Below are 16,216 nucleotides of genomic sequence, written 5' to 3' on the forward strand. Positions count from 1 at the left end.
CTTTCTGTCAGTAGGGAAGTCCAGATTTGTAGGATCTGTGTCCTTCCTCAGTCCCCACTGTGTTTTTCCCAGGGGACTTTGCAGACTGCCTTTGGTTATCAGTTTCAGAGTGCTTTCACTTTCAGAATCCTCTAGAAAACATGCTTTGCCCAACTCCACCCCAGTGTCTCCCTTGGTGTTCCAGTGCAAACCACTTTGTGACAGAGGCCAGGCTAGGGGAACAAGAACAGGGGGATTAGTGACTTGACCCAGGTCACACTGGATTTCTTCCTTGGGGCAGTGAATGCTGATTGGAAGACAGGAAGTTCCACAGCCAATCAGGCCTGATAAAAGGCCTCTGGGAGTGCAGAGGCTCCAGAGTGGACCTGAGAGAGGCACAGCTGTGGATCCTGGTCCTTTGATACAGAAGTCAGTCCAGGCTAGCAGCACTGAGACCTGAGGGAGAGACTGTGTGGAAGGTGGCAGGTGAGGACTTCTCTGTGCAGGGGCTGAAGTGACAGTGTACCAAGGCATGCAAGTTTTAGAAACCCCAGGCCACCACTGGGAGAAGGGATGCCAGAGGCTGAGATGAGAAAAGACAATCTAAAAAGTCAAAGTAATTGCTTTGTTTAGAAACAGCTTCTTGGGAGATCATGGGGGTCAATGGTGCAGGACGAACTTACTTAGGGCAGGTCCCTGAGAAGTGAAGCAGGATTCCAAGAAGACAAAGATGCTGTGCAGCCTCCTGGCTTCTCTGCTTGCCTCTTGCCTGCCCCTGGCTGGCTCTGGACCTCACCCTGGTGGGTGTTCATGCTCCAACACAGCTTCCACCTACTGGCCCTATTTCCTCACCTCTCCTCTCTCCTCAGGGAGTCATGGAATAATTTCTGCCTTACCTTTCACTGTGCTTTTAAAATCTCCAGTATCCAATTCAAAACCAGTGCACCCTTTATTTATCTGAGATTTCCCCCTGATTGATGGAGCTCTTGCTGTTTCCTGAGCATACTTGCAGGTGCTTAAAAGCAGGATGCCAGGTACCTTTCCTGCAGACAGAGGCCAGTCTTGTGGGTCCAACAATAAATGAGACAAGGAATTACAATTAACAGTGATGAGTCAGGGTGGGTAGGAGGGAGCTCTAGACTAGGACATCAGAGGCCTCCTGGTGCTGAGCCTAGGATAGAGGAATGAGTGACTGGAGCCTGGTGACACAGATGTTGTAGGGAGCCTTTTTAAATTGTATATCAGTGTTTGCCAAAGCTCAGAGGCGATTGGGGGATCAGGGTGGGTAGAGGTGGAGACTGTGAGAGAGGAGGACTGCAGCCAGGAATGGGGCCATGCAGATGGGGTGCCATTTACAAAATACATTTTGAGCTTCTCCCTAGGGCCACTGGAGATTTAAGGTTGGGGTCATAGGATCAAGATAGCACTTCCCTTTCAGTATTCTGTGTGTCTATCCATCTGGGTACCTGATTGTGGGAGCCCATGTTCTGAGGCTCCCCAGCCCACTTGATTTGCATTTTAGTGAGCAGGAGCTCATTGTACTGGGGATCTCTGGGTCAGGGAGGTCAGAGGCTCTGGAGAGGAGCCAGGTGGTTCAGACTAGGCACAGGATCATAGGGGCTAGAGAAGTGAAGTGGGGTAGAATTATTTGGGAGGGGGCTGAAGGCAGGCTTGGGCATGGATTTGGGGGAATCTTTGAGAAATGGGATGTTGTCAGGGTGGTTTTCCAGGATCTAAGGCCCTCCCCTGGTGAGGGAGGGTCTCACTGCATAGAGCTGCCCCATGGTGTTTAAATCCACTGTCGCTGGCTACAAGCAGCACCTCCTTGCTCTTGCTTTGACTACTCACTCTTCTTACTTTGACCTGTCAACTTCTGTTCTCCTCTGCATGCTTTTCTGCTCTTCCTTTCCTTGACAGTTTGATGTTCTACAGACACCAGCCCCTTCCTCACATGTCTAATCTACTCCCATGGCTTTCACTGGTACTCAGAAATTTTCTGAATTCACAGGAAAAACGAAAGCCAAGCAGAGAGCACACAGAGTGTCCTCAGCCCCATTTCATTGTGTTTCTCTGTCTTCTTTGCCCCCAGACCCTGCATCATGAATTCTCTTTTCGAAGCAAATGGCACCTTTGCCATCCAGGTTTTGAAGATGCTGTGTGAAGACAAACCTTCACAAAATGTGTTTTTTTCTCCCCTGAGCATCTCCTCTGCCTTGGGCATGTTCCTCCTGGGAGCAAAGGGGAACACCAAGGTCCAGATAGCTCGGGTAAGCTCACCTATCACCCAGGACAAGGGACTGGCCTGCAGTGCTTCTCTCCTATCCTCTCTTTGAGTTTTTCCAGAACTGTTGAGGAAGGAGGGGTAAGCCTGGACCATTTCAGGGAGGGGATACAGAATGAAGAGAGGTGAGGAGTTTCCTCCAGTGAGATGTTGTGGGGGTTGCTTGCAGGGGTTACTGTGTAATCTCTTTTTCATTTATAACTTTTCTTATGAGTATTGAAAATTTTTTTCTTAAAATTGGTGATTTCTGTCTATGTTGGGTAGATAAGTGTGCTTTCTTTGAAAAAATCAATTCTTGGACTCGTGAGCATTTTTTGTTTTTCCCTAAATTCCTTAGGCTTTTTTCCCTCCCTTTTCTAACATTGTGCATTGGGAGTTTTGTTATATAATTATTTCCTTTGTAACATTAAAATAATTAATGTTGTTTAACTATTTTTTGATGTAATTATTTGGTTTGGTAATATAACATTCATTTTATTTTCTAAATTATAAGTCACATATTTAAATATTATATTAAATATTTACTTAGAATCATTCTTTAGAAGAGAAGAAACATTTTTAGTGTTTACCTTATTGAGAATCTTCAAGGTCAGTGTGGAAACTCTTTTCAACTGCTGCTGCTGGCAGGAAGAATTTATGGATGTCTCTCCAAGTACAGCCACTCCAGAACCCCCTTCTTCTGCTGCAGTCTTGTTAGAGAGAAGAGCCTTCCAGTGACACCAAGACAAAAGTGGACATCCTACTAAAGGCTGCCGGGCACCTCTATAATGAAAACAATATGTGGATTATAGAGAGAACCTGAACCATGCAAGGACTCATTGACTTCATCAAGAAGTTCCTTAAACTTGTGGCCTTGGAACAGTTGTTTCCTTATGGAAATCAGTCCTTTGCTCCTCCCCCAGATGAGGGATGTTTGGGCAGTGGTGGTAAACTGGTCCTACAGTACTGCAAATCTCAGGCCTGGGCATGAGCCACAGAGGAAAAACAACTTGCTACTCAAAATGGCTTTTCACAGAGGAAATGGCTCCAAAAAGTTCTAATGCTTGTTGTGAGAAGAGACTTAACAGATATGAACTACTCAGCATGTGTCCACTGTGACTCATGTATATGCATAAGAAAACATCTGTAGAGTGAATAGACTAACAAAAATATGATTTGTGTTAATACACAAATCTTTGTAAAGATTGCTGTTACATTATTCCTGTTGCTCCTGCCTATTACTACTATTGTTTCAGATCTGCCTCCAAGGTTGAAAAGACGGAAACTTCATAAACCTCCATTACCAATTTTCAAAACAATTCAATTGTTTACTGGTAGAATTGGTACTCTGCCAATTTCTTTCATGGTAAAAATTAATTTACTAAGAGGTTTTTCTTTCTGTTTTTAACTTATTCAGTAAATTTGAGTTTGTGTGGGATATAATGTTTACATTTTTTTTTTCTGTTGAATTACCTTGTGAAACCAAGTCACATTGACCTCTTAGCTGAATACCTTATATAGTCCAGTAGAGGGCAGTTCAGCTGGTACAAAAGGGTTTGGCAATTTGTGTGTACATCTTTACCAGGTGATGAGACTTTACTTGACAATTTGTGGCTAATATCTATCTAAGTTAGCAAGTATGTTGACCAACTGGAAGACTGAGGAAATATATGTAGTTTAAATTTAATTATGTTGGGAAATGAAAGTCATTTTTTACAGCTGTTTTTCAGTGTACTTTCATTTAAGATTGAGTCCAAAGTTGTGCTGCTATGTCCCTTATTTAAACAATGTCAAAAAGACTCACTGAGAAAACCTAAAAAAAAACAAACAAACAAAAAAAAAACAACATGTTAATTATTTCATTGTTACATATGGGAGTTATTTCCTTAGAAAGTGTTTTCAATAATTAGTAATTAGGTTAGCTTCCATGTTGTTGGCATTTTAGTTGTAGTGTTGTTGATTTTTAGTTTCCTACACTGAAGTCATTGAATATAAATTGTGTCATTTGCATACTTCAGAATCAAATGAAACTCTTCTTGTGACCTAATATGACACCTTTGAATTATAAAGTATCATATAATACACATATATTATCTCTTTCTAGGATACTGTTTAAGAACAGATTTATTTTTATTAATCATATTGCTCATTTTATACATTTATTTTCTTTTAAATATTATCATGCTGATTGCATTCCTGTCCAATTTTTTTCTTGGATTTTTAGTGTTTTTAACTGCATCTTTTGTTGAAAATAAATTATTGAGGCAAGTTATTCTCTATTTCTGACACATTTATGGTGTCTATGGGATACAGGACTTAAGAATAGTCTCTTTTATGAACCTCTCTTGCCCCTTTTATTTATTTATTTTTTATTGCTCATCTCTAAACTATGCAGAGAGTGCTGTGCAGGTACAAGAGCCATATCTTTTATTCACCAGCTGGCCCCTCTCTCCACCTACCAACCAGTGTAACTTCTCAATCAGAATCAACTTTCTTTCAAAAGAAAAATTTATTCAGTATATTAGAAAAAAAATTGCTTGCAAATTCTTGTTAAGACCAAGATCAAAATTGACAGAGTTTTGCTGATTTCCTTCACAGGCAATGTCTTTAAAGATACAGGAAGACATCCATAAGGGCTTCCAGATGCTTCTCACCCAAGTGAACAAGCCTGGCTCAAAGTACTTACTTAGAACAGCCAATAGGCTCTTTGGAGAGAAGACCTGTGATTTCCTCTTGGTAAGTTGAATCAGCAGAACAATAAAAGTTATATTTAAAATACCTGGTGATATACAACCCTAAGAGAGACTCTAGAGACCAGGCAGGATGGCATATTTGGGAGGCTGTGGCAAGAGAACCAAGAGTCAGAGGCCATCTTGGGCAACCTGGTGACACTCTTGTCTCAAGAACAAAATTAATTGCCTTGGGACATAGCTCAGTGGTATAGCATTTGCCTAGCATGCTCAAGGCCCTGAGCTCAAACCCCAGTATTGCAAAAACAAGAAAAAAATGAACAACATTCTAGAGAATTTGAGAAACTTACAGTAAACTATTTTTTAATAAAGACCCCAATTCTGTAACTTGTATTATTTCAATATTGGCAATGTCTCAAATTTTATTTATTATTTCTGGTTTTTCAGGGCTCTGGAAATATCTCTTTATAAACTATAATGTTTCATATCAAGTAGTTTAAGATTTGATCATGATTTTAAGAACAGCCTAAAATTAGATTTCAGAATTTTTTGAAGCTCACTGTCATTCTATGGCCAGCATCTGAACTTTTTCTCTCCTAAGACATTTAAGGAGTCCTGTCTTCAGTCCTACGACACGGAGCTGGAGCTGCTGTCCTTTGCTAGAGCTATAGAGAAGTCCAGGAAGCATATAAATTGTTGGGTCTCAAAAGAGATGAAAGGTCAGAATTATAAGCTATTTCACTCTCCTCCCACCCAACTCTGTTCTCCTCTCCTCTCTCCTCTACCTCTCCTCCTCACTGCTAATGTCACTGGTGTTGCAGAACCATCAGAGCAAAGATGCCTGGCTGAGCCTCTTGGTGTGTGTGAAGTGACTCACAGAAGATCTGATCAGTGCTCAGGTTTTCAAAACCAGACAATTAATGCTGTCTGTTCTCCTAGGACAGGAGTGACTGATACAAGTGTCAACAGAAACTTTTAGGTCAGATTTCCCATGTAATAATTTACTTGACACTGGCCTGTATTGTTCACACGGCAGGTGACTGTTGGCTGTGGGAACAGATCAATGGCCAGATCTTCCCAAGTCATGCCCTTGACCCTCCTCTTCATGGAGTCAGTTTGGACTTCATTCCTCCCACTTTTACATGTTAAGATGACTTCTCCTACTTCTTCTTTCCTATCTCTCACTTAAGCACCCTTCATCAGACTTGAGAAACCTAGACTTGATTAGTCAGCTACAGAGCCTCTCTCAGGGCTGATCCATTCCACAGAGTAAAAACACCTTTCATGCTTGGTTAAAACTTACTAATTTCTGTTTCAAAGTGTGACAAGTTCTAATCTTGGTCCATAAGATCAATGATGGTTTGATGTTGAAATCATTCAGATAATTTATGTACCACTAGGAACATACTTATTTCTGCTAACAAATGAGACCATAAAAAATAGAGGTAGTCCTTTCCACTGTTTATTCATGGAATCTTTATTTCTTGTGTCCTTTTTAGGCAGCAAATTAGCAGGGATGCTCTTAGTTTTTTGGAAACATACCACTTGATATCCAAGTTAAAAAGGGCATAACTTCAACTACCCAAATCATCATCTGTTCCAGGGATTCCAGGTGTCAGGAGGGTGCAATCATAATCTCTCTTCTGTAGTTTTCAGAAACTCCTCCTAGGTTCCTGGTCTGGAGCTATTCAATTCTATATGCCCCAGGAATGTTGCAGGTAGCTGTACAATGTTAGAACTGGGTCTGACCACAGGGCCTTAGACCTGACACTGCTCTTACCCACAGCAGGTAACATCAGCTCCTACCCAGCCCCTCTCTCCTTTCCTACTTGTCTTCTCCAACCTGGTGTCAAGTTTCTGCTTTGTCCCAACCTGCTTTCCTCCAGTGACTTAGAAGTCTTTCACTATCTTCAACTTGTCGTCATAAATACCACTCATAGCTGGGATTTTTAACTTTTATAGTATCATCCAAACTCAGCACATTTGAAACCAGAATGTTTGGATCTCCAAGACATCATGTCATGATTATTCACTAAGGATTCATAAAAAGCAACTGAAAGTGTTTGTGCTTGCTTTGAAAGGTAAAATCCCAGAAGTGCTACCAAAGAACTCAATTGATGAGCAGGCCAGGCTGGTTCTTGTCAATGCCATCTACTTCAAAGGAACATGGGATGAGCCATTTAACAAATCATGTGTGTGCAAAATGCCTTTCATAATAAACAAGGTAGGGAGAGACTTTCAAAAATTATGCTAGTCTGATGAAGAAATCGAATAGAAAATTTAACTTTGTAAAGACATAAATGGTTAATAATAATTTCAAACTTATCATCCCTCTTAATGAATTTTAATCTTAGTGGAAAAATGATTTGAACAAATAATACTTGCTCTCTATTATGGTTTACAACCTATTAGCATTCTAACTGCCTCTAATGAAGTCTCCTACATGTATTGGTTTAATCTCATTCTGGAAACAAAGATCTTCCTATTGACATAAGCTGCTTAGATAAAAAGCTAAAAGAGGTGATATATGTATATATGGATGTATATGAATGACACAGGGAGAATGCAAAGAAGGAATGTGACAACGCATTTCTTGAATCAGAATTTTTTTAAAATGTTTTTTCACAATGAGAGATCAACCTCAGGTCTTGTGCATGTTAACCAAGTTCTGTACCCCTGAGCTACTTCCCAGATTTTCCATCTATTACTTTTTAAATTAAAGTAGTCTCTCATTTGAATTGTTGTTAATCATAACTTATTACTGATTCAGAATCTGCATCTTTATACCATTAAAAATGAGTGGCAAAGGCCTTAATCAACTGTGAGCTATAACTTTAATTAAAACAGATATTAGACTAGTTCGCTAAATTCTCTAATTCTTTAAAATACAGTGTAATGCAATAAGGAAGCTTGTATGCAGTAACCTCCTCCCCCTCTTTATAAGGCATGTTTATGATAACAATGTATTAATTTCTAGCAGTGCTAGATCATGCCAGAGTTGAGAGTTTTCTTGCCCTTTTTATACCGTTTTAAATGTTGTGCTCATGTGGTCATTCCTCCTCAGGAGGAGTCAAGGCCAGTGGAGATGATGTGGCAGAAAGCCAATTTTAACTACATCTACATCAGTGAGGCCCAGACACAGGTGTTGGAGCTGCCCTATGCTGGCAAGGAGCTGAGCATGATCATCCTGCTCCCAGATGAGGACATGGACCTCAGGGTGGTGAGTTGGGAGGGGCTGCACTCCTTTGAACTCAGAATTTCTGTGGGAAGAATTGGGTACACCCTGTGCCTTTCTTTCACAGTATCTCCAACCCAAGAGCCCAAATGGCCCAACCCTGTCCTCCTTGCTTCCTTGTGATATGATCCTTATAGAAAGAGAGCCAACCGTCCTCTCAATGGTGGCAGTGCACCGTGATGACCTAAAGGGTCTCTGTGAGCAGAGCAGCTCCCATGGGCTTTCCCTCTGTCCAGGTCCCTAACTGTGAGGATGAGTTTCCACAAACAGTGCCACATTCCACTTTAGGCAGATGTCCCTGTCCTGGAGAGGCTCACACTGAGAGCTCTTCCAGTCTCTTGTGCTTGCCAGCAATGGTTCATTGTGTTGAAACTAAGCTTCATTCAAACCAACAAATACCACAAGTAAAGCACCACTGACTGGGCATAAATGTTTTTCAGAAATAAATATGTTTTGCTAGTGGATGGATAAGGAGGAGCAGCCACAGGGAAATCACATATGGGATAGCGTGTGGGGTGGTGGACAAGTCAGAGCCCTCACAAGCTTCTGGGCAGCTGAAGGCACTGCTCATCTTGTGTGGATGTTCATGGAAATGTCTGTGTGTCCACAGATACCCACCATAGTCTGACTATGAACCTGTGATTCTGGTCTTTCAGGTGGAAAATAGCCTTACTTTTGAGAAATTCCTAGACTGGACTGAAGCAGCCTCTTTGCAGAATATTGAAGTGAAAGTTTTAATTCCAAGATTTAAACTGCAGGGAGATTACAACATGCAGTCTGTGCTTCAGCATCTGGGAATGGTTGATGTCTTCCAAGAGGGCCAGGCTGACTTGTCTGCAATGTCAACTGAGACAGACCTGTGTCTGTCCAAGTTTGTGCACAAGAGTGTCTTGGAAATAAATGAGGAAGGCACTGAGGCTGTGGCGGGCTCAGGCATATACGATGAAGAATTCAGCTTTTCATATTTACCATTTTTCAGTGCTGACCACCCCTTCCTTTTCTTCATCAGGCATAATGAAACCAACACTCTTCTATTCTGTGGCAGGTTCTCATGTCCCTGAGGTTTGTAATTCCTCTCCATGGGGAATTTCCCTCTTCCATGTCCCCAAGTTCCCACTACAGTTCATAAGGATGGGCCTTTAGGTGAACACCAAGTAGGAAGATGAGGGCAGGGTCCTAAGCCTTCTGAACAACTTGCCAGTGTGATCTCATGATGCACACACTCAGCTGTCCCCACACTGCCCACTCATTGTACCACAAACCAGGTCATGGCCAATAGGCTGTCCTGATTCCCTGTTGTATTAGGATGAGTGCAGTACAGATGCCTAGGATAGCTTGCAAACTTTCCCCAGATGGCCCTGAACACATTTCCCAGTCACTCCACATGCAATTCCTTCTACTTATCCTGTGCTTTCCTGTATTTTAAACTTGTCACACACCTACCTTAGCTGAATGCCACAATAGTAATAAATGCTGGTATATACTGTTACTATTATTCAAGTTTAAAGAACAACAAGTTTTAGTCTGGAGGTGTGTCTCAGTGGTAGAGCACTTGCCTAGCATATGTGAGGCACTAGGTTTGACCCTGAGCACCACATAAAAAATAAAATAAATAAAGACATTATGTTCATCTACAATGAAAAAACCACTTTAATACACATTTTAGTTTTGTCTATCTTTGGCATTCACCCTTCATCATTCAGCACATATATGCTAAGAATTGTAATAGATAACAGGGACACAACAGGACAGAGTCATGGTCCTTTGATATCTGCTCTTTAATGTGTGTTCCCAATTTATATAGAGTTTATGACAACCAGATTGGACAGTTGAATGGCTTTGAACTGCCATATACCCCCCTTGCAGCTAGGACACCTTGCCTGGTGGTATTGCACTTCTCTACCTCCAGCCCAAAGAGTTAAAAGCCATTAGCCCTTAATGTTCAGTTCAACTGTCATCTTCTTCAAGACGTTACATCTTTGAACTTTCACAGTAACTGCCCATGATAGTTGCATTGCTTATTTATTAATCATTTTTATTATTAATCTTTTGACTAGGCCTTAAAGTCTCCAGGATTTGTTATTATATTCTACTTATCTTCATGTTATAGTGCACTAATAAATAATTTGATCATATAACCACTGTAGTGTTTTTTTAGTTGTTGAATATCACCAAGTTTGTTGTTTCTTTTAGACATTTTTATCCCAATGACATTCACATTTACACAGTCCAGTGCCATCTAATACATGGCTCAAAGATGTTGTGCAACCATAAAGTTTACTGTGTACCCGAAGGTTTTCATTGTCTCCAAGAAAAACCCATGTTCGCTAAACAGTGAATTCTCATCCCTTCCTCCCTGTAGCCCCTGGCAACCATGAATCTGCTTTTTTGTGTCCATGGATTTACCTGTTCTGCATATTTCATGTAAATTGAATCATAAAATATATTACCTTTTGTGTCTGGCTTCTTCACTTAGTGTGATGTGTTCTAGGTTGAGTCTTATTGTGGCATGTATCAGTATTTTATTCCTTTTTATGACTGAATAATATTCCAGTACCTGAATATGACACAATTGTTTTATTTACTCATCCATTGATGGAAATTTGGATTTTTACTCCCTTGTGGTTGTTTTTAATAGTCCTTCTATGAAACTGCATGTATGTGAATTTGCTTGAATAACTATTTACACTGTACTGTGTATATACAGATTTAGGAATAGAATTGTTGTTCATAAGATAATTTTATTTAACTTTTTGAAGACTCACCAACCACAGTGGCTGAACCATGTCACATCCCTACGATCAATGTATGAGATTCCAATTTCTCTGTATACCTTTATTTAAAAATTGCGAACACACTAATGGTGATTCTTTCCATGGTGTTGGATGCTCTGCCTCATCTGTGGTCCAGTGCCCTGTAGCTGGCCAACCATGGATGGAGACTCTGCAACTGTGAGCCAAAAGGAAATCCCCTTCTCCTGGTCATTCTGTTCAGATGATTTGGCTACAGCAATGAAGAGCTGACTAACACAAAGGCCCACAGCTGATTGAAAAATGCCTAGAATAAGTGGTCCAGCTACATTCCTGCTAGAGGTAGACCTCTCTCTGGTGTTCAGAATTGATAGTTTTCCATTCATTTTAGGATAAAGATTAAGCTCCCTTTTGAGAACTCACCAGGTAGTTCCTGATATAACCTTTTCTCCTGTCCCTCTTTGCCATTTCTCGATGTCAATCCTTCACTCCAGCCTTATAGAATTATTTGCAATTTCTGACTATTCCACACTCTGCCTTTTCTTTGGGGCTGTACAGTTATGACCAATGATAGTTAGCTTCCCATTACTGTGACAGAGTACTTGTGATAATCAACACAAAAGGAGGAACCACTTATCCTAGGTCACAGTTTCAGAGGTTTCAGGCTTGGTTGGCCTCTTTGGTTGCTCTTGGGCCTGTGTCAGGACAGTTCATCATGGTGGCAGTAAGTGATGGAGCAAAGATGCTCACTCACTGTGGCCTGGAGAGCAATGGAGGAGGTGGCTGGTGTCCTGAATATTCCATTCAAAGACACACCACCCATGGCTTAACTTCCTCCACTAGGCCCCACCTCCAAAAGTTCCCCCATCTCTCAGGAGCCCCTCAGGCTGGTGAATACACTTTCAACTCATGCACCTCTGGGAACATCCCAGATCCAAACTACAGTGCCATCTTATAAAACCCTTCCTTGAGATGTGGCTCAAGCGGTAGCATGCATGCCTGGCATGCATGGGGCGCTGGGTTCGATCCTCAGCACCACATAAAAATAAAATAAATATGTTGTGTCCAACAAAAGCTAAAAAATAAATATTAAAAAATTCTCTCTCTCTCTCTCTCTCTCTCTCTCTCTCTCTCTAAAACAAACAAACAAACAAACAAACAAACAAAAACCTTCCTTTCCAGTAATCCTCTCCCACCACCTCCCTGCCCCGCCCCCTCACTGGCTAAGCTTCACTGGTCCTTTCCAGGGTTAAAGACTCCCCCTGAGTGCTTAACTATTTTGCAGCAGAAGCATTTAGCACAAGGCGGGCAGGGGAGTTTGAGAGCAGCTTTATCCTATTATACACACAGGTCGTCTACAAAAGGCACTAAAGCGTCCCAGCAGGTGGTAGACATTTCCCATTGGCCAAATAGGGTGTGTTCCTCCGGTTCTCTGTGATGGAGAAGGAAGAGGTCCTGCAGGAGGGTGGCTGCTGGTTCCAATCTCCTTCCTCAGGGGCTTCTCTCACCTTCCAGAGTGGTTAAGGCCTTTGCCTTGTTGGACAAGGTGTGGTCTCCAGGAGCCAGCAGGAGTGGTCACTGAGGGCCTGGTCTGCGCGGCTCCACTCCCTAACATGTGGGTGAGCTCTTGGGCATCCACGCACCTTCTTGAACCCTGCAATCCCTGGCCGGCCTCTGTGGAATGAGGGCCATCCACGCCCTGCCTGCTACCTCCTGAAGGCGCCAGGTCCTCAGCATCAGCTTTGTTTGGGATGGGCAGGAGTGGGCTAGGAGACCAGCAGCCCCCAGGGTCCTGGGTCCGGTTCCTGGGTCAGACCAGTCACCGCCACCATCAAGTTATCCAGGGAGGGTGGGGGAAGGAAGGGGAGGGAGGGGGAGGGGAGTCTCGCCAAACCTTCAGGGCCTTGGCCAGCCTCAGTTTTCAGCCTCCCTTCCTTGTCCCTGCCCTGCTCACCCATCATGGCTGACTAGCTACTTAACACCCTAGTCCCTGGGCTTGTCTTTTCCTTTCAATATTCTAGGCAACTGGTTCCTAAACCAGTAAAATCATCCCCCCTCTTTACTGACTCCACTTTCTTCTCTAGCTCCCCAAGCTCCATCTATGTCCCTTTCATTAAGGATCTTCCTTCCCTCACTCCTGAGGGAACCAGCTGGGGAGACCCATCACCTTTATCTACTGGTCTCTGTCTTAACTGCAGCTTCTGGTAAGTGGTGGTTCATGTCCATTTACTTTCTTCAGAGCCTCTCTTCCTGTGCACTCTTCTGAGTCCAACCCTGGCTCCCTCTGGCCCTTGGCTATGGTCTTCTAAGAACATTCTCTTCCATCCCCCACCCCCTCATAATGAGCAGCTGGTTCTCAGATTCTAGATCTCTTTGTCTTTATCCTTTTCTGATAAATCAGAGGCAGGCAGAAGAACATCTGGGCATTTGTAGGATCAAAGCCTACACCAAGTACTCAGGCAGAAGAAATTCTCTTTTCGGGGTCTTTCCACAGAAGGTCCTTTGATTTGCAGTGCCACATCCTACCTTATGTCATGTCACACTCTGAGATATTGGGATATCTTGTGTGTCCCTGATGTGACCTTGAAGTTCATTCTTGCTTAATGTCTTCATTTTTTTGTGTTCTTATTTTAACATCACAACATTGTTTATTATGTAAACTTTTTAATACAACAAAAATACAGCAACATAATATATGGATGCAACTAAATACAGAATGGCAACTTTTTTTTTTCTCTTTAAGAGACCAAGATGCCCAATGCTAGTAAAACAAAAAGACTCATTATAGACAGAAACAGGTCGGTGATTAGCTTCACAATTTGCCTAGAAATGATCTATAAATGCATTTTCCACTGGCTACTTACAATAAAATATGAAGCGAGAGTTAAAGGAAAATTTCTTTGTTGGTTCCTATCATATGAAAGGTGCTATATTCTATTTAGCAGGGCCAGTATATGGAAAATAAGGAAATTAAATGTTATTACAAAAATAAAGCATTTAAGAGATTCTGGCTAAAGAGGGCACTAAATGAGAATAACATGTATGCAAAGAATCCAAAACAAAAAGCAGTTGTTACTAAAAAGCTCTTGGTGCATTGTGAGGATATTGGGTTTTTTTCCATGTGTATTTTTAAACAACGGAAGTGTCAAAAATTAGGGTCAACTGTGTTAGACTAAATTACATGATTGTATAGGCTGCAATGAATGGTACTGTATTATAATTATCCTAGAGAAGCATAGTTTGCATCATTTTATGGCAATTTATCCTTGATAAAAACCTTCCGGAGACCCTTTATTTTGAAATATCCTGTAAACAATTAGACCACCAGAGCATGATTATACAACAGTACAATGTTCTATTGAATTACATTGAAAAGATCTTTTGAATAAAAAATTTCAAAAGGAAAAGAAAATATAGAAAGTTACTGTAACTTTCTAAGTACACAATCCACTACCCAATTCAAGCCATCTTAATCTCCATCAACAATAACAACAACAACAACAACAAATTTTTGTCTGCTGTTAAATCCATCATTCTGGATAAAAGTGGTGCAAATTGGTCAAATGGAGCCCACAAACACTGATGTCCAATCTGGCATATCAGTAGAGAGTTTAAAAGATCTTCCCTTTCTTGGTCTTTTCCAAGGTCCCTGAGGAGTTATGTTGCTCTAAAGTACATTGTTGAGCTTCCCAGTTTGCTTTCTCCTTCACAAACTGACATCATTTCCTCTCTAGTTCCTTATGTTGGGCTTCCAAATTCTTTTTCATTGGCTCATGGCGTCACTACACCTCGGCTTCAAAGTCCTTCAGTTTTTTAACTTTTCCTTCACTTTCATCTCAAACACCTGCTCCATCTCCATTTCCACCTTCTTCATCTTGGCTATACACTCCCTCCTTTCTCCTTCCCTTTGTGCCAGAGAGCTCTTCATAAGCTGCCCTTTATTCTTATTTTATCAACTTCATTGTAAGTTCCAGCTGCAAGTATTCTGCTTCTGTCATTCTCATAGTGTACATTATTAGTAACATTTTTTCAAGTCCTGCATCTATGTTCTTATCAACATATTTCTTAGTATTGTAAAATCAAAATGCTCACCATTTTCAACTTCAGCCACACCCCAAGGATATGCTGCCTCCTTCTGACCCTTTTGCCACTAACTTCAATAATAGTATTACTGCCTCCCACAGCAAGAAGTAAATGGTCCTTTATCTTTTTAACCACTTATTTTCTTCCTCATCATTTGTTTCTGGAAATTCATATGTTTTGATTTTATGTTCCTGAATTTCTTTAATTATCTGTTTTTTAAACTTTTGGCATTCCTCAGTGGAAGTGTGTCTGCTTTGGCAGTAAGTGGAATGCTATTCACTTTTTCATGCAAACACTTCATAAACTCAGTATCCAGTTTTTAAGGAGCAAGGAAGTGTAACCATACTGTACTTCTGTTATCAGGCATCTGATGTCTGTTCACTAACATTCTGCATTTAGGTAATCCTCATTTTTACTATCAATGTCACCAATAACAGGCTGCCAGCAATGACTATTGTCCATGGCATCTCCAAGCCCTGGGGTATCAATTATTGTGAGCAGCAATTGAGCACCACCTCCTTTGATTAAAACTTTGGGTTGTTCCACCAGCAGTCTGGATACTCTGGAGAATACAAATCTGTGAGGAATAATGAGTTGATTAATGTTGATTTTCCTAGTCCAGATTCACCTACTACCATATGTGAATTCAGACCCTCTCTTCTCTGACTTTCTGTAAACTTGATTTGGGAGATTGGCAAAGTCCACATAGCCTTCAAGGTTCTTCATTTGAGCTACTCCCCAGTTGTGGATAGTTGGGCCTCTTTATATGTTCCTTCAACAGTATCTCTAATGCTTACTTTATTTCATTTGTCTGTGAAAATCCTGGAGACATGGAGGGAATATTCGGTGGGGTATGAGGGTGGGGGTTTTATGGGTTTTTATCTATTAGTTTGGATCTGTGTTTTTGATAAGGGCTAAGAGATGTATTTGATGGCAGTAGTGAGAGTTCTCTTATTTCACCGACTCTTGCTGCAGCACCCAAGAGCCCTCTCACAAAATGAGTTCTGGAGATAACACTGAACACATCCTAATCAAACATTCACCCAGGTTAATTGCCCCTGGAATTCCTAGGGCTAGGATATACCCAGCTGTTTTATTTTTGACAGATTTTTTTCCCCAGAATTATTTTATATTGAGCTCACCTTCTATTTTATGGCCCTTCTTATCACAAATTTATTTTTGTGTTATGCACACTTAAGTGATACTCTTTGTTTGACCA

The 16,216-nt window shown here is 41.2% G+C and overlaps 1 protein-coding gene and 1 pseudogene across 1 annotated transcript; one reads left to right on the forward strand and one right to left on the reverse strand.

Annotated features, from left to right (window-relative positions):
- The first annotated feature begins 216 nt into the window (after positions 1–216).
- On the forward strand, positions 217–10,622 carry LOC124098670 (serpin B9-like). The gene is made up of 7 exons (XM_046453583.2): positions 217–465; positions 2,069–2,246; positions 4,838–4,975; positions 5,531–5,648; positions 7,011–7,153; positions 7,994–8,149; positions 8,821–10,622. Exons 2-7 carry the CDS (start codon positions 2,079–2,081, stop codon positions 9,223–9,225), a joined length of 1,128 nt encoding a protein of 375 aa, XP_046309539.1. The 5' UTR covers positions 217–465; positions 2,069–2,078; the 3' UTR covers positions 9,226–10,622.
- A 3,903-nt stretch (positions 10,623–14,525) lies between these two features.
- Positions 14,526–15,726, reverse strand: LOC124098673 (septin-7-like; annotated as a pseudogene).
- Between the last annotated feature and the right edge of the window lie 490 nt (positions 15,727–16,216).

Source organism: Marmota monax, unplaced genomic scaffold (assembly GCF_021218885.2).
Source record: "Marmota monax isolate L192 unplaced genomic scaffold, Marmota_monax_Labrador192_F-V1.1 WCK01_AAM20220418_F8-fsc00029, whole genome shotgun sequence".
Lineage (NCBI taxonomy): Eukaryota > Metazoa > Chordata > Mammalia > Rodentia > Sciuridae > Marmota > Marmota monax.